The sequence below is a fragment of the Mandrillus leucophaeus genome, unplaced genomic scaffold (assembly GCF_000951045.1).
Source record: "Mandrillus leucophaeus isolate KB7577 unplaced genomic scaffold, Mleu.le_1.0 Scaffold413, whole genome shotgun sequence".
NCBI lineage: Eukaryota > Metazoa > Chordata > Mammalia > Primates > Cercopithecidae > Mandrillus > Mandrillus leucophaeus.
Genome location: NW_012104399.1, coordinates 1550843 through 1572875, shown reverse-complemented (window position 1 = coordinate 1572875; position 22033 = coordinate 1550843). Strand labels below are relative to the sequence as shown.

At 35.7% G+C, this 22033-nt stretch overlaps 1 protein-coding gene across 6 annotated transcripts in view; it reads left to right on the top strand.

The window, feature by feature from the left end:
- The window catches only part of DPH5 (diphthamide biosynthesis 5), a 42556-nt gene that overhangs the window by 4638 nt on the left and 15885 nt on the right, over window positions 1-22033 (top strand). For all 6 annotated transcript variants that reach the window (XM_011992548.1, XM_011992550.1, XM_011992549.1 and 3 more), the window contains exons 4-5: window positions 8703-8811; window positions 20582-20702. In XM_011992548.1, coding sequence (XP_011847938.1) covers window positions 8703-8811; window positions 20582-20702 — 230 coding nt within the window. The remainder of the gene's footprint in view (window positions 1-8702; window positions 8812-20581; window positions 20703-22033) is intronic.

The window sequence follows — 22033 nt, the reverse complement described above, 5'->3', positions numbered from 1 at the left end:
AAAAAAAAAAAGGATTCATGATCTTGCGTAACAGCCTGTAACCACTATCAGATGACTACCAGCTTACTAGCTCACTCTCTACTGGATTTGTTCTCTAGAGTTGAGCTATAGGGAATTAAATCACAAAGCAGTTTGTTTGCAAACTTCCTACGTATTTAGAATTCAGTTATTGCTCCTGCAACTCTGCCTTTTTAGCAGAAACTAAGGAATATACTTTTAAATTACTATCCTCTGCATTTATGTTGGAATGTTCACTGGTTCTGTAAACAGCTAATTTTCTATTGTTTCTCATTGGTGCTGCCTTTTTTTTTTAGCTGAGTTTCCATATGTTTAACCACTGAAAATTTAATAAAAGCTAAACCACCATGTTTGTTTAAATTTATTGTTTAATATATTTATTCCATATTACATCATGTTTCTGAAGTAGGGCTCATGTGTGTACATATTCCGTATTCATCCTATAGTGTTCTGCTTGGCCTTTGGAACCAAATTTAGAAATAAATTAAAAATGCTAAAAGCCTCAGATGTTTAGAGGTCTGTCTCCTTTGGGATATTAAGACAGCCCCAAAGACAGAGTTTAATTGCAACATGATATAAAGTACTGGCTCACTGATGAGTTGTATTGAATGATCTGTGTTTGGATGGTTGCCAAGATATGCATCAGTCCCAAACAAACTGTGTGTGTGTGTGTGTGTGTGTGTGTGTGTGTGTGTTAGAATGGTCACCTGCTGTCTCTTTATCTTGATATTGGACTTATATCTGTAGGAAGAGTTTTACGGAAGAAAATTGATTCTTGCTGATAGAGAAGAAGTGGAACAAGAAGCAGATAATATTTTAAAGGATGCTGATATCAGTGATGTTGCATTCCTTGTGGTTGGCGATCCGTTTGGGTAAGTCAAGGCAGATAGTTTTGAGTTTTTAACTCATTTACTTTTTTTTAATCAGTAAGAATTATTCTATTGCATTTAAAACTTACCTGCCAGGAACTCTGTTTACTTAAGCTCTATCTAAAATGTTGTAGTTTAAACTTTCATGATCTTTGAGATTAATGAAGAAAAGCTACTTGGTAAATATATCATCATATGTATCACTGTATTATCAAGTGTCAACTGTAAAGTTTGTATCATTGCTTCTGCTGTTTTAGAAGGTCATGTAGGGCAACAAATGCCTTAACTAGTATATCATTATTAAATAGTTCATTACAGTTCATTCATTATCAAAAGTCACGCCTGCCATTTGCTGCTGATAATTTCAAGCATCTTTGACTTCTTTTGTCCAGGGTTTTTTTTTTTTCCCTTTTGTAATCATCTACCATTTGGCAATACTGCCGTCACTTTGCTTGCCTTGAATTTATCGTTTATCAAGTCTCTGATTTCAATTTCTTATACCCATTGGGAACCCTGTTCTTTGTCATTACCATGAAGATGGGCTTCTACTGCCTAGTCAAGCATCATCAATCTCTAATGTCAAGTCAAACAGAAGAGTTTTTTGTCTACAGCTGGTTACCTGAGATTTATATCACAGATTTAAGGAACATAAGGACCATGTAAGACCTTGGAGGGGACTGGGAATTTAATTTAAATACAGTGGTAAACTTTTGCAGGATTCAAAGCAGAAAAAGTCAAAATATGATTAGCATTAAAAGATCACTCTAAATGCTTAGGTAAATGGATTTCAGGGAGGCAGGAATGTTTTGGGTGGAAAAGAGAAAAAGATGGGAACATATTTAGAAGAAGAATTCCAAGATGGATGTGGTAGATAAGGAAAAGGAAAGGAGTAAATCTGACTCCCAGGATTCTAGCTTTATAAATGAGTGGTTGATAGTGTCACTTGAAAACTGATAAAGAACAGGATTTGGAGAAACAAGAATTGGTTCTGGAAATATGTTAACTTTGAGATGTCAAGTAGGCAGTTAGCTGCTGCTAGAGCTTGGGGGTGGGAGGTCATCCTAGATAAATGGCTTTCGAAGTCATCAGTATGTTTATGGTGTTTAAAGCTGGAGGAATGAATAGAATCAGCTTAGGAGAGAAGAATGGGAAAAGAAGAGGACCTAGGATAGCCCTAGGAAACCTTGGAATTTCATCGTGTACCTAGAGCCAGAGGAGGAGGGAGAAAAAGCAAGAGAGTATGTTGTCGCAGAAACCAGGAAAAGAGACTGTTTCAAAAAGGGAAGACTGAATAGCTTCAATATAATACTGAAAGTTTGACTGTAAGATGAGGATAGAAGTATGTGTATGAATTTAAAGACACGATGTTTGGAGTTGATTAGTGGTGGTTTTATGGAGGAGTTGGAACCTAAGCTGGGTCTGGGTAGGGTTCAACAGATAGAGATTATAGGGTGGGTCAGGAGAAAGGTAGAAGGAAGAATGCTCATATAAATGAAAAAACTGAGGTACAGAGAAAGTACCTTAATGTAATTGCTCCCATGCTCAGAAACCTTCAGTGACTTCTCATGGCCTTAAATCTTGAAGTCTTTCTTTTTTCTCTAGCTACTCTTTAACTGCTATGCTAGAACCAAATTGTGCAACTTTCCATTTCATAAGTGTTTTATAATATTCTTCCCCCATTTCTTTGCTCAAGCTTTTTCCTTAAAACAGTTCTTCTCAGTTCCTATTTATATCTATTTGTACTATAAAATTAGTATACAGCTCAGATGCTACCTGTTTCATTCCTGTTTTATTCAGGAGTGCCTCTTTTTTTCATTTTAAACTCCTTTAATTTGCTCTTTCTCAGTGATTCATCATATATAACCTTGTGTTTAAATTCAGATTTAAGGAATATTTACTGTACTGCAGTTATTTTTTATTTAACAGCAGATTATTGTTAGGATGTAATAGTTGAAAATGGCATGGTGGGGAATGTGTAATTTTAATTGGAATTTGAGTGGATTAAATGGAAGAGAAATCAGGTAAGGAATATAGAAGGCAGCAAGGCATTGAAATTCTTAGATATCAGCCAAAAATATCTCTTATTTAATTTTAAGACCCCTTATTTAAATAAAATATATAAAAAGAGAAGATTGTTTAAGATGCTGAATCTTAAATTCTTTTTTTCAATATTTTTAAAATGGTAAAATGACACATGACAAAATGTATCATTTTAACCATTTTAGTGTACAGTTCAGTGGCTTGCTAAGTACATTCACATTGTTGTGCAATTATCAGCACTGTCCATCTCCAACAATATGAAGTTCTTGAAGACAATTAAAAGTCATAGTAAAGTAAGTTCATGTAGTCTCATCTTTGTTCTTTTACCCAGGTTATTGAAAGGAATATGGAAATAGATCACACAAAGAAAGTAAATGAGTCTAAAAAAATACTAAATCAATAGAACTTCATCATTATGATAGTTGACAGTCTCAAACATTCTATCCCTAAATCTCTGCATAAGAAGTCTTTATTAAACACACTGTTTCTAATGATGGTTCTGTTTTATTTTTCCGTTCTGTATTTCAATATGGTCTGTAACTATATTATTATAATGAATACATAATTTTTATCCCTATGTTGTATGCCTTTTCCTTAGTGGCATACATGTACAGATAATATGTCCTGATGTAGGCTGTTTGACTGCTTCCATTCCGTGTAATGAATGTGAACAGTGCTTGGCACCTAGTAACTATAAAATCAATGTCAGCATTATTATTCGTCCATTTTTCTTCAATATAAATAAAGCTGTCACGTATAAATTTATGTTTATGATACCTTCCTCCCTCCCACTTCTTTATCCCTATATTTTAGATTGTTTCCTTATGGTAGATCCTCCAAAATAGGTTTTTTAGGAATAAAATATCAAAAAGTGTGGACATGGAGATTTTCTAGCAAAAAGCATATTATCAATTATTTTTCAAAAGGATAGTGCCAATTGTTAGTGCTTCCATAGTTCAAGAAAACATTGTTTTCACTATATCATTGCAAACATTACTGAATTTCTGGACCACCAGCCATACTTATGTCAAAAAGGGAGGCACTATAACATTTAAAACAAACATACCGGCTGGCGCGGTGGCTCATGCTTGTAATCCCAGCACTTTGGGAGGCTGAGGTGAGTGGATTGCCCGAGCTCAGGGGTTCGAAACCAGCCTGGGCAACATGGCAGAACCCCGTCTCTACTAAAAAAAAAATACAAAAAATTAACCAGGTGTGGTGACAGGTGCCTGTAATCCCAGCTACTCGGGAGGCTAAGGCAGAAGAATTGATTGAACCTGGGAGGTGGAGGTTGCAGTGAGCTGAGATCGTGCCACTGCACTCCAGCCTGGGCAACAGAGTAAGACTCTGTCTCAAAAAAAAAAAAAAAAAAATCAAATTTTGTATATTCAAATTGGCCACCTTTGTGTACTTTTATCGATTCCATTAATCAAAACATTTTTGAGTCTCCTTTTTTGAAATTGCCTTTAGAACAATTTCAAGTAACAAGCATATTATTACAGATTTATTACTATTTCTGAGCATACATACATATACACATATATGATTTTAGATAGAGCCATATACCTAGAAATAGTAAATGTGTGTGTGTGTGTATGTATGTGTCTACTCATTTTAAATAAACTTGTGATAGAGATGTAATTTTGAACCAGATTTTCTTTTTCATGTACTTAAATAACTCACCAAGTAAGTAATTTAGTTTTCTTTACTCTTAATGTTAAGTAGTGAGATTCTGTTGAAGGTGATACTTAAAAAAATTCTTTATAATTGATATTCATGTTTTTTTTTTAAAGCTTATTTGAAATCAAATTAATGATTATGTTTCATACTAGTTTTATTTTATGTATGTGATTAAAAACAAGCTTCCTTGGTGGGCATTTGTTAATATATATCTGACTGCTTCATGGGGTGAAAGCCCTTGATCTTCCTACTTGGTATGCACTGACCAGTCGACAGGTTCTGCTTGTTTGCATGTGATTTCTCAGACATGCTAATGTTGCTTTACCCAGTAGGGCCTGGAATTTTTATCAAGAGGGAAAAATGTCTTTAAAATGCAGTTCTAAATTGATAAGGGGTTACATTTCACTGTGTTCATATTTATCTATATTCTCTCTTTACTCCAATCTACCTACTTATAATCTTGAGATTGATCTTAAAAAAGGAAAGACAGCAGGTCAGATATGCACACACATGTACATGTACATACACACATCCTAATTATACACAGTAATCAAATGAAAACAGTTATAAATAAAATGACTGCTAGACAGGTATAAAATCCAATATTATATGAGATAGGACTCTCATGTAAAGACTGAGTGACAAGCTGTGAAAATTTATTCTGAGGCATACCTTGTTTTATTGTGTTTTGCTTTATTTCATTTCACATACATTGCATTTTTAAAAAATTGAAGGTTTGTGGCAACTTTGCATTGAGCAATCCTGTTGGTGCCATTTTTTCTGACAGCATGTTCTCACTTCCTGTCTCTGTGTCACATTTTGGCAATTATTGTGATATTTCAACCTTTTTCATTATTACATCTGTTAATGGCGATTTGTGATCAGTGATCTTTGATGTTACTATTGTGCTTTGGGTTGCCACAAACCAAGTGCATATAAAATGGTGAACTCAATTGATAAATGTTGTGTGTGTTCTGACTGCTCCCACCAACCAGCCATTCCCCCAACTCTCTCTCTGTCTCCTTGGGCCTCCCTTTTACCAGAGATACAACAATATTGAAGTTAGGCCAATTAGTAACCCTACAATGACCTCAAAGTGTTCAAGTAAAAGAGTCACATGTCTCTCACTTTGAATCAAAAGCTAGAAATGATTAAGGTTGGTGAGGAAGACATATAGAAAGCCAAGAGGCTGGGTGCAGTGGCTCACACCTGTGATATCAGCATTTTGGGAGACTGAGGCAGGCAGATCACCTCAAATCAGTAGTTCAAGACCAGCCTGGCCAACATGGCAAAACCCCGTCTCTACTAAAAAATACAAAAATTAGCTGGGCATGGTGGCGGGTGCCTGTAATCCCAGCTACTCGGGAGGCTGAGGTAGGGAGAATTGCTTGAACCTGGGAGGTGGAGGTTGCAGTGAGCCAAGATCGCTCCACTGCACTCCAGCCTGGGTGACGTAGCGAGACTCTGTCTCGAAAAAGAAAGCCAAGATAGGCTGAAAACTAGGCCTTTTTCACCAAACAGCCAAGCTATGTATGCAAAGGAAAAGTTCTTTTTTTTTTTTTGAGAAGGAGTCTCACTCTGTCGCCCAGGCTGGGGTGCAGTGGTGCTCCACCTCCCGGGTTCACGCCATTCTCCTGCCTCTGCCTCCCGAGTAGCTGGGACTACAGGCACCCGCCACCACACCCGGCTAACTTTTTGTATTTTTAGTAGAGATGAGGTTTCACTGTGTTAGCCAGGATGGTCTTGATCTCCTGACCTCGTGATCTGTCTGCCTCGGCCTCCCAAAGTGCTGGGACTACAGGCGTGAGCCACCGTGCCTGGCCAGAAAAGTTCTTAAAGGAGATTAAAAGTGCTACTCTTAGAAATGCACAAATGATAAGGAAGTAAAACAGACTTATTGCTGATAGGGAGAAAGTTTTGGTATTCTGTATAGAAGATCAAACCTGCCACAATATTCCCTTAAGCTAAAGTCTAATCCAGGGCAAGGCCCGAGCTCTTTTCAAGTCTGTGAAGGCTGACAGGGGTGAGGAAGCTGCAGAAAAATAGTTCCAAGCTAGCCGAGATTGGTTTATGAAGTTAAAGGAAAAAAGTTGTCTCTATAACATAAATGTGTGAGCTTTTATGGATAACAAAATGTGGAAACAAGTTATCCAGAAGGTCTAGCTAAGATAATTGATGAATCACGTCACAGTAGATTTTCAATGTGGATGAAACAGCCTTCTATTGGAAGAGGATGCCTTGTAGGACTTTAATTGCTAGAGAGGAGAAGTGAATGCTGGACTTAAAAGGACTGGCTAACTCTTGGTAGGGCTAATGCAGCTGGTGACTCTAGGTTGAAGCCATTGCTCATATATATAACCTTATGAAAATCCTAGAGCCTGTAAGAATTAACCTAAATCTGTTCTCCCTGTGTACTGTAAGTAGAACAAGAAAACCTGAATGACAGCACATCTGTTTACAGCATGGTTCACTGAATATTTTAAACCCACCCTTGAGACCTACTGCTCAAAAAAATAGATTTCTTTCAAAACATTATTGCTCATTGACAATGCACTTGGTCACCCAAGAGCTCAGGCAGTGTACAAGAAGATTACTGTTGTTTTTATGCCTGCTAACCCAACATCTATTCTACAGCTCATGGATCAAGGAGTAATTTTGACTTTCAAATCTTTTTATTTAAGAAATACATTTTGTGAGGCTATAGCTGCCCTAGATAGTGATTTCTCTGATGAGTCTGGGCAAAGTAAATTGAAAAACTTCCAGAAGGGATTCACCATTCTAGATGTCATTTAAAATACTCATGATTCATGAGAGGAGATAAAAATATCCACATTATTAGGAGTTTGGGAGAGGTTGATTCCAACCCTCACGAATGATTTTGAGGACTTCAAGACTTCATTGCAGGCAGTAACTATAGATATGGTAGAAATAGCAAGAGAACTAGAATTAGAAGTGGAGTCTGAAGATACGACAGAATTACTCCAATCTTAGGATAAAACTTGAACAGATGAAGAGTTGCTTTTTAAGGACGGGCAAAGAAAGTGGTTTCATGAGATGAAATCTATTCTTGATGAAGATACTGTGAACATTGCTGAGATGACAACAAAGGATTTAGAATATTACATAAACTTAGTTGATTAGATTACTGGCAGGGTTTGAGAAGATTGGCTCCAATTTTGAAAGAGGTTCTACTGTGGGTAAAATGATATCACACAACATTGCATGCTACAGAGAAATCTTTCATGAAAGGAAAAGTCAATCAATGCAGCAAATTTCATTGTTTTATTTTAAGAAATTGTCACAGCCACTCCCATCTTCAGCAACCACCACCCTGATCAGTTAGCAGCCATCAACATGGAGGCAAGACCATCCACTAGCAAGAAGATTACGACTCACTGAAGGCTCAGATGATTGTTAGCATTTTTTAGCAATAAAGTATTTTTAAACTAAGATGTGCACATTTTCTGGACATGATGCTATTACACACTTAACAGACTACAGTTTAGTATAAACATAACTTTTATATGTATAAGAAACTAAAAGAATTAATGTGGCTGACTATATTTTGATATTTACATTATTGTGGTTATCTTGACCCAAACTTGCAGTATCTTCATGGTATATCTGTATATTCTGCCTTATATTTTAAATACAAAAACAAAGCCTTCAAAATAGAGCAGTGATTCTAGTTGTGCCCTAATTTAGAATTTTAGAGCAGTAATTTTAAGAATTTAAAAGGGCTCTGAGACCAAAGAGCTTAAGAATTGCTGCTCAAGAGTTAAGTTGCTGAACTTATATTTCTTAGATGTCTTTTCAGGTATTTACAGGACAAAGGGCAAGTAAAGGTCCCTTTAAGTAGCTGCCAAGGCTGCTTTCGGAGTGTTATAGTAGCAACTCAGCATTTTGAAGGGCATGTTTAGTCTTGCATTTTCTTGCTAAAAAGCTCGGATGAAACCTTTATGCAGGTGTGTAGAAGAATTTGAAGAAATGCAGTGCTCCTATCTCTTTAATTGACATGAACTCAGGAAATATTATAGCTTTACTGTCTTGAAAGTGTTGTTTGCTTTAATCCAATCTAATCTTTTCTCACTACAGGGCTACAACACACAGTGATCTTGTTCTAAGAGCAACAAAGCTGGGAATTCCTTACAGAGTTATTCACAATGCCTCCATAATGAATGCTGTAGGCTGCTGTGGTTTACAGGTAATGCAACAAAGGAGGTTTTTCAGTGGAATTAAACAAAAAGGTTTTATTTTTCCACAAATTGAAAATACGTTTATTTGTATTTTATGAATCATAAAACATACTATTATCTGATACTAGTCTACTTAGTGTATACTTATTCTGAATTTTTTAACACTAATTTTTTTATGCTAGGTTTTCCACCTTATTGGAGTAAAATATTTAGATTTAACTAGAAAATTGTTTTAACCTTATATCCAACTTGTACTTACATAAAAAGGAAAATATAAACTAATCCAAATGACTTACTCAGCATTGTCAAGGTCCATGATTTTTCATACAGTATTGTTTTGTGTGCTGTCAAGAGCATTGTGATGCTGCATTTCTTAATAGAATCAGTATAAAAGCTAAACGCCAGGGATGTAGGCTTTTAAACCGGATTTGCAGTTATTGATGTGTAAAGTTAGTCATTTTTGTGTCCAACAGTCTTGGTTCTAAGGGGTTAGAGTGCCCCACAATTGTTTCCAAGATTTACTTCTTAGCTACTGACATTCATTTTCCAAGCTTGGTGTTTGTATTCTGATGTTCACACATGGATAATCCATGACAACTATGACTGCTGCTTGGCTAACAGTGGTTTTAAGACATCATCGATTGTTAAGACATAGTCCTATTTTCAGATATATCGTAACAGGAAAACAACATGCATCTTAGAATCTATGAAATAAAGTATTCCCCAGTGTGTCTTCCTGAAACGCATAATTTAAAAATAGATACTTTCAAGAAGATATGTTAGCATCAGGCACCAATTCTGTGTCTATAGCTTTAGAGGACTATATTTTCTGTATGACTTGGAGAGAATAGTTCAATTTAATTGACTAATACTGGCTTTTTATGTCAAAATGTTGCGTGTGTTTGTGAAGAACTAGATAAAAAGTATAAATGATTGACCTGACAGTATTCACCACTTGCTCTTAGTTGTTATGTTTAAATTAGCATGGAATTTTGCTATCTTTTTTGCCCAGAATGCATACTTTTAAAAAACCTTTCCCATTCAAGTCTTTTTTTACAATTTGAAACCCTTCTGAACATTTCTGTGTTGGAGTAAGTTGAGTGCTGTTCATAAAACCATAAAGTGTTAGTGCTACAAAGAATGCTATAGGGATGGAGAAAATGATGCCAAAATATGTTCCCAAGGTCATTCAGGTAGGTGGTAGCATAGATGGAGCTAAAACTCTTGATCCCTAGTCCAGTATTCTTCCCTTCTGTGGGTGTCCAAGGGAGAGAAATCTTAGTTTCTGTTGCTGGTTGAGCCAATAAAGCCGCTTCCTCATCCCTCTTTTCTGCTTATCACTAGAGACAGAAACTAAAAACCAAGGCTTCAGGCTGCTAAAAGCCTAAAACACAACAAAACAGAAAAACAACCACAAAATAAGGCGGATTGGACAAGCTTGTGACAGTGCTGCCTTTTAAGAATTGATAACTGATGGCTGGGTGTGGTGACTCACGCCTGTAATCACAGCACTTTGGGAGGCCTAGGCGGGTGGATCACCTGAAGTCAGAAGTTCGAGACCAGCCTGGCCAACATGGTGAAACCCCGTCTCTACTAAAAATACAAAAATTAGCTAGGCGTGGTGGCAGGCACCTGTAATCCCAGCTTCTGGGGAGGCTGAGGCAGGAGAATCACCCCAGCACGCAAGGCGGAGATTGCAGTGAGCCGAGATGGCACCATTGCACTCCAGCCTGGGCGACAAGAATGAAAACTGCCTCTCAAAAAAAAAAAAAAAAGAATTGATAAATGCTAGAAGAAAGAAAAAAAGGAGAGAAATTATCATTTGATAAATAAAGATGTGTAAACCTTAAGCTAATAGAACTTACATTTTTATCATATTTCATATAATTTTATGTCTTGTAAAGAAAGTTAACTAGCCCTTTCTCCATCATATTTTGCTCTAAATTATAGCTATTTTAAATTATTCTTTTTGCTTCTTTTTTAAGCATAAAAATAGAACACATCCCTTGTAAATCTGTTTTATAAACTAGTTAAAACTAAACCTGGGTGATCCTGTCCTTCTGATCCTCTACATTGATAGACAAGTAAAGTGTAATTGTTCTTACATCTAAAATGGGTGAAGGTATTTGAGTGGGAATTTACTGTGAGAATTAGCAGTCTTCATATAAGCACCTATAGTCATATCCATATATAATATATTATTTTTCAAAAAACTTTCTCATAATTGTGTGCGGGATTTCTCTAAACAGCCACACACCATTTTTACCCCAGCTTAGTTTTATTATCTAATCTGAATATGAAACGACTATTTGTGTGAGAAACAGGAGGTGCCTTTGTAGGTTCTGTCTTATATAGTGATGACATTTCCGTGAAGATATACTTCTTGTACCACTGAAATTCATATCAGAAGAGGTAATTACTGATTCATTTTATACAGTTTTCTAATATAAAAAGCATTACAAATCATATGCATAACACTTAAATTTTAAAATAAATATATAGATATCCTGCATAATGCAAATACTTTGACAAAATCTTCTTCCTTATAATAGCTGGCCTTTTTACTATCTGGACTAGTGCTTATGGAAGAAACAATAACCTAAATCTGTGGTTCTCAGACTTTAGTATTTATTAGAATCACCTAGAGGGCTTGTAAGACAGGTTGCTGGGCTTCATCTTCAGACTTTCTGATATAGTAGATCTGGGATGGGGTCTGAGAATTTATATTTCTAACAAATGCTCAGATGATGCTGAACCTATTGCTACAGGTACCATACTTTGAGAACCACCAACCTAGACAAATTAAAAACTTAGAAAGTGAGAGAACTGTATTATCTTTCATTTGACATGGCAGGATTGGAAGAGTAGGTTTTTAATTCCCAGTATACACTTGTTAAATGTAGGCTGTTGAGGGGTTATCTTGCCATGCTCTCTTGCTCAATTTTTTAAAAGGGAAGTGAGAACCACTGTGAAAAGGCATTCTGTCATCTCCATGAAAGAGCTTTCCATGAGTTCAAAAACAGTCATCAAGTTATTGAACAGAAATATACTTTGGATGTTGTGACAAACCTGAACCATATATGCTTTCTAACGTCTCTGACTTAAAGAGTAGCAGTGTGAAATTTCTAACCTAGAAATAGGCAGACTTTTCAGCTATCAACATATCAACCCCCTTTGAACTATTCTGTTGTTTTTGTTGCTTTCTAAAGAAATAACATGCAGAGTTCAGAATCAACCACTGAGTGTTTGTTCATTACCTTTGTAGTTTTATTAGCCAACAGAAAATTTTTGTTTATCACTATGATGGTAAAAATAGTTGTTTATCTAACACTCCTTCATACACACAGACATTCACATACACAGCCAGTTGATATGCACTTAGAGGCTTGCCATAAAATAAAAATTATCTACCACAAACTCCATATTCTTGATGAAAAATTTCCTTGTAAAATAAAAAGTGTATTAGAGGCTTCTAAGTTAGACATCTTTAAAGAGAATAGTGATCCATTCATTCAACAAATACTGTTAACCTACTTATTTTTCTAAGTGCCTTTGGATACAGTAATAAACTTGACCAATAGAGTCCCTGCTCTCAAAGAGCTTCTATTTTAGTGGGCAGAAGAGACAACAACAATAAAATGATAAATATTAGATATTCTAAGTATAAGAAATTCAAGTAGACTGGAATTTAGAGAGTGACTAAGTCACTACTGAGGTCGGGGAGGTATCTCTAAGAAGGTGACATTTAAGATTAGATATGAATCAAGAAGGAACCAGCATATTCTATACAGAGGGAACAGTCGGTACAAAGGTCCTGAAGTGAGAATGAGCTTGGCTTGTTAAAGGAACCAAGGAAAGGCTGTTGGGCCGTAGCAGGCAAGGGGAAGAGTGACCTGAGGTTGGATAGGCGGACAGGGCTGGATCACTAGACTCTCATCCAACATTAGGAGTTTAGATGTTATCGTAAGTGACATAGATTGACATTGAAGGGTTTTAAGCAATAGAAATACTTGATCTGATAAATTTTTTAAAACATAATCTTTGGCCAATATGTGAAGATTGAATTACTGCCAGGCAAGATTTGAATTGAGGAAATCAATTAGGAGGCTAATTATAGTCATTTAGAGGAAAGATGATGTTGGCTTGTACTGTATGGAGTATGGCATAAGAGAAGATTTAGAAAGTGAACTTAGGAGCATTTTCTATTAAGAGAATTGAGATTTGGGGAGATGTAGAGAGCCACTTCTGCCTTACTGATAGTCTTAGGAAAGGAATTGGGGTCTTTATGCATCATCTTCACTATCACTGTTATTATGGTTTGTACCCCACAAAAACTTGTCTGTAGGGCTGGACTCTTCTATTACTATTGCTCAATTGGCTTCCTACTTTGGTTGGTTCTGTTAAACTTGTCATTGCTAGAGCAGTTGCCTCCTTTCAGTAAGAGCCCTGTGCCAGTCTTCCTGTGCTTTCAGGACCATAGATTAATCATAGAATTGATTATGTGGAAGAGTAGTATTATGTTTATCTTACTCCTAGACTCTTGAGGGTATGGATGTTGCTTGGAAGGCTCTACTAATGTCTTGGGAAGAGTTAAAGTCATGGGGTAGATATTAAGTACATGTATGTTAAATGAAAGAAGCCAGACATGGAAGACCATGTATTATTTGATTCTGTTTACATGAAGTGTCCCCAAAAGGCAAATCTGTAGAGACAGAAAGTAATTAATGGTTGTTTGGGGCTGGGCATTACAGGGATTAACTGTGAATGGACATAAGGGGTCTTAGTTGGGTGATGAAAAATGTTCTAAAACTAAGTATGGCAATGGTTGCACAGCGTGGTAATTTACTAAAAAGTGTTGAATTATACGCTTGAAAGGGTCATTGTTATGTGAATGATAATGCAGTAAAGTGGTTAAAAAAATGAATTATAAGAAGTTAGCTAGATAGGCAAAAGGGCAGAAGGCATTCCCAACAGAGAGAGAAGTGTAGTTGAAAGAGAGAGTCTTAGAAGCACTTTAGGGAATTTGTAAGGTATTGCAGAAACACACACATACATACAAATATGCACATAAATAAATACCAAAGAAACCTTGGCTATCTAGGGAGTCAGTTAACACAAGGCTTAGAATACGTATGTTGAATAAAAATTGACCACATATTGCGTAGAATTGGTAGAGGAAAAATATAATGGAAAAGATTTAGAATTTAACTTCAAATTAAAAGGCCTTCGTTTTACTTCTTGCCTAGGCAGTAACTAAGGCATCATCTTACTTCTCCGGATCTCAGATTTCTTTACCGTAAGGGTATGTGTTGAGGATTGGGAGGGTGATTGGATGAGAGAGCTGGTTTTCAAACCACACCATGATATATGAAGATGCTTTAGGGATTCTGCAGATAATGAAGTAGTGACATAACAACAAATAACAAATATTTAGATCTTCAGGGAGCCCAATTATTATCTTTAACTCTATTGATGTTTTACTTAAGAGTAGTTCATTTAGAAAAAAAGAACTAAATGTACACTAAGTGCCAGTAAAATGTATGAAAATTACTAAACTAGATAAGCTCTAGTATCTTACAGATTTGGAAGCCAAAAAGCCAGCGTCTTTACCAACATTTGGGAAAGATTATCTTGACTGAGATACTATTAGGTATTCAAATTTTCATTCAATAAATTTTAGGATTTTTTACATTAAAATAATAGTTATAAACACATATACTTTAAAATCATGTTTTTAAATTCCTAACAGACATTTCTAACACTTGTAATTGTTTAACATTTTTCAGATTTTTCTAATGAAAGAAAAGCCTATTTGTATGTCTAAAGCCAGGCATGTTGGTTGTGTTCAGATTTCGTGGTAATGAAAATGTGCTTAATAAATTGAGGATCAATCTTAATAAATCAGAGATTTTTCTCAATACACAGAAGATAGGAGAATAAAGCCCTTTTCTTGAATTCTTGAGTTTAACATTTCTGCAGAAGCAGCTTAGACATAGTCAGAATTGCTTCCATTTAGCATTGTTCCTGCTTTAGAAGAACCATTTTCCTTGATAATAAATGATTTCTATACTCATAGAAAATTAGGACGCTATATTGATTATAAAAAGAAAATAAAGCATCCATAGTACCACCACCTAGAGGTATCCACAATTACCAATTTTGGCATATTTCAGTCTTTTTATTCAACACTTAGTATGTGTATATTTACTCAATCTTATAGGCCAAACAAATATTAGAAGAAATTAAAAATTCTGAAATACTTCTTTATATATAATTTTATTATCTTAATCATTTGTGTGATAGAATATATTAGTTCTCTTGTAGAAATTTGGTGACTGAAATGTTTTTAAAACATTTTGAAAGGCAGATAAATGAGACAATTCCATGAAACTAGGTAGCAATGATTTCTAGATAAAAACTGCATTATCAGTTGTGGCTGACTTCAGAGAAAAGGTTGTATAATTTCCTATCATTGTGAAATGTTTCCACTTTCTCTTGCTATTGCATGAGTGACTTTGAGTATTGCCATATGTTCATCTGTTTATATAATGCATTTCTAGTTTGGAAAAATGTATGTTACTTTCTGAAAGTAACAACTCATTTCCTCCCTTTTTTTTAATACCACAACGTTGATTCAGTGTGATAGTCAGCATTGTCAACTTTGTAGTGATTCTTCTTGTTAGTTTTCAGAATCATTAATTGGTTTCATTGTTGTCCAGGGACTAACGTAGTAATGAAAAACTCTAGCTTAATACAAAGAACACCTAGTTTTAGTGTTCTTTGTATTAAGCTAGGTTTTATCATCTAGAGTTCTACATCCTTCTGTGGTCTTAGAAGAAAACAATCTAAGCTCTTTCTATTCTTTTAGTCACTTAGCAACAGTTTTTGACTACCTGCTAAGTCATGAGCATACTTAATTTTTTTTCTTCCTTTTGGTTTCCACTTATTACTGGTTCTAATCACTATTTTTTTTAATAGCCACCTTACCATCATTTTTTTCCTACTTCATAGTTTTCTTTTTAAATTGTAAATCTAATTGTGCCATTCTTCTATTAAAACAATTTTGGTAAATTAATCCCCATCCTATATAGAATGTTCAGTTACTTGTATGTTGTATTAGTCCATTCTCATGCTTCTCATAAAGACATACCCAAGACTGGGAAATTGACTTTGAGGTCAATTTTGACTCAATTTTGAGGTTAAATTGACTTTGAGGTCAATAAACTGTGAAGTTTAATTGAGTCACAGTTCAGCATGGCTGGGGAGGCCTCAGAACACTTACAATTATGGCTGTAGGCGAAGCAAACACAGCCTTCTTCACATGACAGCAGCAAGGAGATGTGCAGAGTAAAGAGGGGGGAAGCCCCTTATGAAACCGTCAGATCTCGTGAGAACTCAATATCACGAGAACAGCATGGAGGTAACTGCCCCCCTCTTCACCCTGCCACTACCAGGTCCCTCCCACGACATGTGGGGATTATGGGAACCACAAGATGAGATTTGGGTGGGGGCACACCCAAGCCATGTTATATATGTTTATGATTTTATATTATAAACGCTTTGATTTACTGATTTTCCTGTCTGCCGTTACAGTCTATCACAGTGCCATGCATATAATCAATATGTAACAAGTACTTGCTGGGTTGAATTTCTTATTTATTTTTTTCCCCCAACCCCCTGCCTTCCACCATGGAGTTCGATCTTGTCTTTGAAATTATATGCTCTAAATTGTCATTTTAAAATTTAATTTACAAATGGCTCTCATTATAAATCCTGTAGCTCTTCTGTCTACATAGTCATTCAACTTTATGTACCTAGTGTGTGGCCATGTGCATACTCTTTCTTAGTGTCATCAAAAATCAGTGTTACATCAGTGGTAAGCAGATTGTATGTGGGGATAAAAACAACAACAAACAAAACCCAACCCCAAGACCAGTATTCTGTATAGAAGAGAAAACTAATCACTCTTGATTATGTGGTTTTGTGGTACATTTTTTGACAGTTTTGCTGGCTTGGCTTTCTTTCACTTCACAGATTTCACTGATTTAATTTAGGATATAAATATATGATACTTGCAGGGCTTAATAGAGTTTTTAGCAAGTTTAATTTTTCTTAATTTAACAGATTTTTTAACTTAAATACCACAGAAAATATTTTTATTATACAAAATAACAAAAGTATTGAAGTCTAAAATGGAGTTTTACAAAGCATCTATGCTTCTAAAAGGAAAGAAATATTGATGGCTATGAGATGAGTTAGGAGACTGTTAAGGTTATTCAGGCAAGTGACATTGAGGGCTCAAACCATAGTTGTAGGAAAAGAAATGACTAGTCAGCTACATAAATTATACAGCAGAATTTACAGGAATTGGCACTAAATAAGATGTCAGGAATTAGATATATGTTTAGAGAGAAGTCAGGTACAGTTAGCTATTTCTAGGTAATTGCTTAATGCCATTCTAAATATTGCCCAAGACTTCCCACCTCTGTTACTTTGTTCATAGTATCTCATTCTTTCCCCATGTTTGGCTTCTCCAGTCTTGAATCTTAACTGTCTTTCAAGGTCTAGCTTACACCTTGTAATTTCAGAAGATGCCTTCAGATGCCCTCTGAGTGGGGGAAATGCTGAATTCTTATAATGCTTAGAGTCTATAGCATATTTAATAATAATTATTACTACCTGCTATTGTCTTTCTTGTGCATCTTCTGACTAGATTGTGCCTTATGCCTAATAAGTGGATGTTTTGAGTTGAGTTTTTTTGGGTTTTTGTCTTAGATAAAACATAATCCAATGTAAGTTAGGTAAACTGCTTTCTCTATAGGTTACTCCAGGTTAAAATTTAAAAAGGCCTGTGTTTACCTACTGTTTCTTATAAAACAGCTGTTTCTGTAGTCTTTAAATTTAGATTTGCAGATAATGTTTTGGAGGAAAAGTGATTACAGCACAAAGGCTTATATTAGTATTATAGGATGGCTCAATACTTAGGCTTCTGCAATCTCAGTTCTCATCACTGTGTGATTTTGCTCTAGTATAGTTCACTGGTGAGCCCTTGGATTGTGAAACACAAAGAACTGGTTCTTTTGTTCTTTGAGGTATTGACATATGGTGAAATTGTTTGCATAATATTCCAGGATTCACTGAAGAAGTTTGCACCACAGCTATAGGAGTGGTTACAGTTTATAAATCAGGGTCCTGGAGAGCAGTGCTTGTGTGAGGTTTTCTTTAATCTCTCAAATTAGACAATTCAAAGACACTGCTACACCAAATGCTTTAGATAGTGTTTATATGTGACTTGCATCTCAGTTCTTTCTTAAGTGGTCTATTACTTTCTTTTTGAATGAAGAACTTATTTCCTTCCATGACTGTATTCCCATGACTCTTAAAGTATTTAAGACTCATTTAAAGTATGTATTATTGCATATATAATTTTTTAACAATTTTACCTTGAAGTTTTTTTATGGAATAATACTAATATTTCATAATTTGATCAGAGATGTGAAAAATCCTTTTTAGAATGTGAACAGTTAAACTTGTCAGAATGAAATCATAAATGTAGTTTCAAATATTTAATAATATTTTTAAGCTTACTCCAATAAGAAAAGCAGTTGGATTATAGCAGGGCACAGCATTTTAGAACATCATCATTATTAAAACATTATCATTATTATATCATCAAATTCCTAACACTGAGACTTTTCCATGTGCAAGGCACTACTAGGCACTCTGCATACTTTGTGTCATTCAACCCTAGAAAACCACATTTTTATGTTTACAGTTATTATACCCATTTTGTAGAAGGGTTCCTCCCAAGGCTTGGGAACATTACTTGACTTGTCCATGATTAGTCATAGTAAGAACCAGTGCCATGACTGCAGAGCCTTTCCCTGCTGTGTGAGACATGAGCAAGACTGCACAATCCATGAGAGCCGGAGCTATGTTTTGCCTGTCATTTTAAACCTGTGACTAGCATAATACCTGGTACATAGTAGATGATCTGTAATAAGTATATGTTGGCTAAGTTTGCCTCTCATCACCTAATAATAATAATGGAACCCCTCAGCAGGGCCCGGACCATTCCTGGTAGCTTGGCACAGAGTGAACATATTCCTGGCATTCCACATTGGAACCAGAAATACATTTGTTACAGAGAAACCTTGTCACATGTGGCAGGAAGTTTCATGACTGAATATTTGGAGTTACATGGGTCTTGGTACACTGACCTGTGAATTCGATTGCTACTGAATAGCATAACTTCTATGAGAGAATACGTTTTTAGGCAGCTTTCAAATGGACTTTGGAGTAAAGCTTGTTGGTAGGTAAGATGTAGACTGTGGCCTATGAGGAACATGATGAGCCTTCCCTTTAGAACTCAAAGTCACCATTATGAGTATTGATTATAGTTTATAGGACCTCATTATGTAAAAACTGAGAAACATCGAGCTGCTCTAGGGAATTAAGGATGAAGCACCTGAATGCCCCACTTTCTCTGTTTCCTTCCTGCCTGTCTTCCCCTCATCTCTTGCGGAGCCTCTGAAACTGATTTGACAAGCCTTAGGCTACTGGAAGCAGAGGATGACTAATCCTTGCTCCAGACCAGTTTCTGCATTTTTAAATGAAGAACCCAAGGCTGAGAAAAGTGACTTCCTGAAGTCACACGGCTATTTCAGGCACACAGTTAATTTGTGGAAGAGGACTAGATGGGACTTTCAGAGTCTAGTGCTTACCAGTTCTATTATAAATTATTTCAAGTACTATTTAAATTGAATAATGAAATCTTTATACAACTTTAGTATTCTGTTTTATATTAAGTCTTTGAAAATAAATATCCTTTGCTCAGTGCTGAGATAAGAACTAATATTAACCTATTGTTTCACAGTTTGAATAACTTTTTACATGTAATATGATCCTCACAACCTGAGGAGTAGGAAGAACAGAATTTTATCACTATTCCTATTTTAGAGATAAAGTCTTAGGGTAATATCACACACCCAACAAGTTGCAGAGCCAGAATTCAAAAGTAGATTTTCTCAGCGTAAGATTTGAAATTGGACTTACTTAAGTGAACTAGTTCAGCCAGTCTGGATCAGAGAAGCAAGCTTCTTGGTTGTAGTGATGGTGAAGTGGGGTAGGCCACATGAGGGTTAAAGAGGAGGTTTGGAAAAAGGCCCTCACCCCTGAACTCTGTAGTGAAGGAACAAATAGAATCTTGCCAAATTAAGGGACTGTAGGTTTGGAACAATGGCAGGAGTGAGTATATACTTGGTTTTATTGAGATAGTGTGATGAAAAGGAGCATTCCCTCAGACTAGATTTAAGTATTTGTTTTTATATTAGTTAGCTATATGACTAGCTAAGTCAGTTGATCTTTCTAAGCCTTAATGGTCTCATCTGTAAAATGAGAACAATATTAACTTTGTGAACCCTACTCTGATTGCTCAGAACTCTTTTTTTTTTTTTCTCCTGGGTTCTTTCCATTTCAGTATTTTTAGTAACACTATATAGCTAAATTATGAAATTGTTATACATGTTCCTATACAGAATGCAGAAATACTAGAAACTTATTACTGAAATTTACCTACTACTGGCGTCAGAAAGACACCAGCTACCATGAACCAAAGAGAAGTTCCTGTTACCTTTTTTGGTGACAGATTTGATCCCCAACCCATTTCAAGTTGGGTTTTCATGTTTTATTTTGGTCGTAAAATGATTAAATTCTCTCCTTATCTATGAAATAGTAGCAATTTGTTCCATCATTAATTAATGTGCTTTTTTTTTCTAGTTATATAAGTTTGGAGAGACAGTTTCTATTGTTTTTTGGACAGACACTTGGAGACCAGAAAGCTTCTTTGACAAAGTGAAGAAGAACAGACAAAATGGCATGCACACATTATGTTTACTAGGTAAGGGTTTGGGAATTTCCTTGAAGTAACAATATGGAACTATCATATTTTTCTTTTTTTTGATTTTGTGTTAAGGTAAAAACTGTTGTATGGATAATTAGCTAGAGGTAAGAAAAGACACAGTCTAGCCATTCTATGCAGACCACACTCTTTCCTACACTCTTAGAGACATGCATCTTCTGCTTCAGGTACCACGTGGTTATTTCTGCATACACACCATAGTTATGCTGCTCCCTCTTATGCCCTAGTAGATCCTCTCCAGTATTCCATATCTTACTCATTTGTCCATCAAGGATTTACTGCAATCCAATAGACATGCACTGAGCAAGTCTTACCAAGGACCATCCTGCACCTTCCTAGGGAGGTTCTTTGAATACTGCAGTCTTGATGCTATCAGATTCACAATGATAGATCTAAAAGAGACTCTGGAGATCGTCTTACTAAAGCCTGTTTTACAGATGAAGTTGAGGCCCAGAATATTGAATTATTTCCCCAATGTCACCTAGTCAGTTGGTGGCAGAACTGGGAGAATCAGATAGCCTTTTAATAATAGCTCATTTCACTGTACCATCTTGCTCAAATCCCATTTCCTGTTTCGTGTGGAAAGAGCTGGCTGGGATCACTGTCTTTGTTTACCCAGATAATGGTACTGAGATTCAGAAAGGCATGGTGTTTTCTTTCTAGCAGAGGCACTGAAATTTTACTGACTCACCTTTGCTAATCAGCCCCTATTTTAGTAGCATATGTTGTAGAAAGAAATACTGGTATCAAAGACTTAATCTGTGACTGAACAGAACACAGCTAACTGACATTTTTGATAACTTTGAAATGATACTTCTACTTGGAATCAGAAGACAAAATCCCAGTGCTACTACTTACTAGCTAGAGAATACTGTAAACATTCCTTAGCCTTCATATTTATCAAATAGGAATAATTCCTCCTCCTTCATGGAGTTGTATAGAGCAGTACTTCTCAAACTATTTGTGGTAAAGAACCATGGTTGGGTTGTTTAAAACATATGTTTGATTTTTAAATTTTCAGTCTTTTATGTCAGTGTCAAGTTACCATAAATTTTGTACATATTCTTACTCCTGTAGTTACTTCATCATTTACTGGTAACACAAAGCTCACATACTGGCATTGGTCCTGAGATCATACTTTGAATTGTACTGTCTTAGTGAAACTGTGTGAAGTCACTCACCAAAATGTCTATCACATAGCACAACATCAGGGCAGATAAACCCATGATTTTGGCCTCTGTATATTAAATACAGATATTCAGAACATTAGAAAAGATTTCTGTTTGCCACTTTTTTTTTTTTTTTTTTTT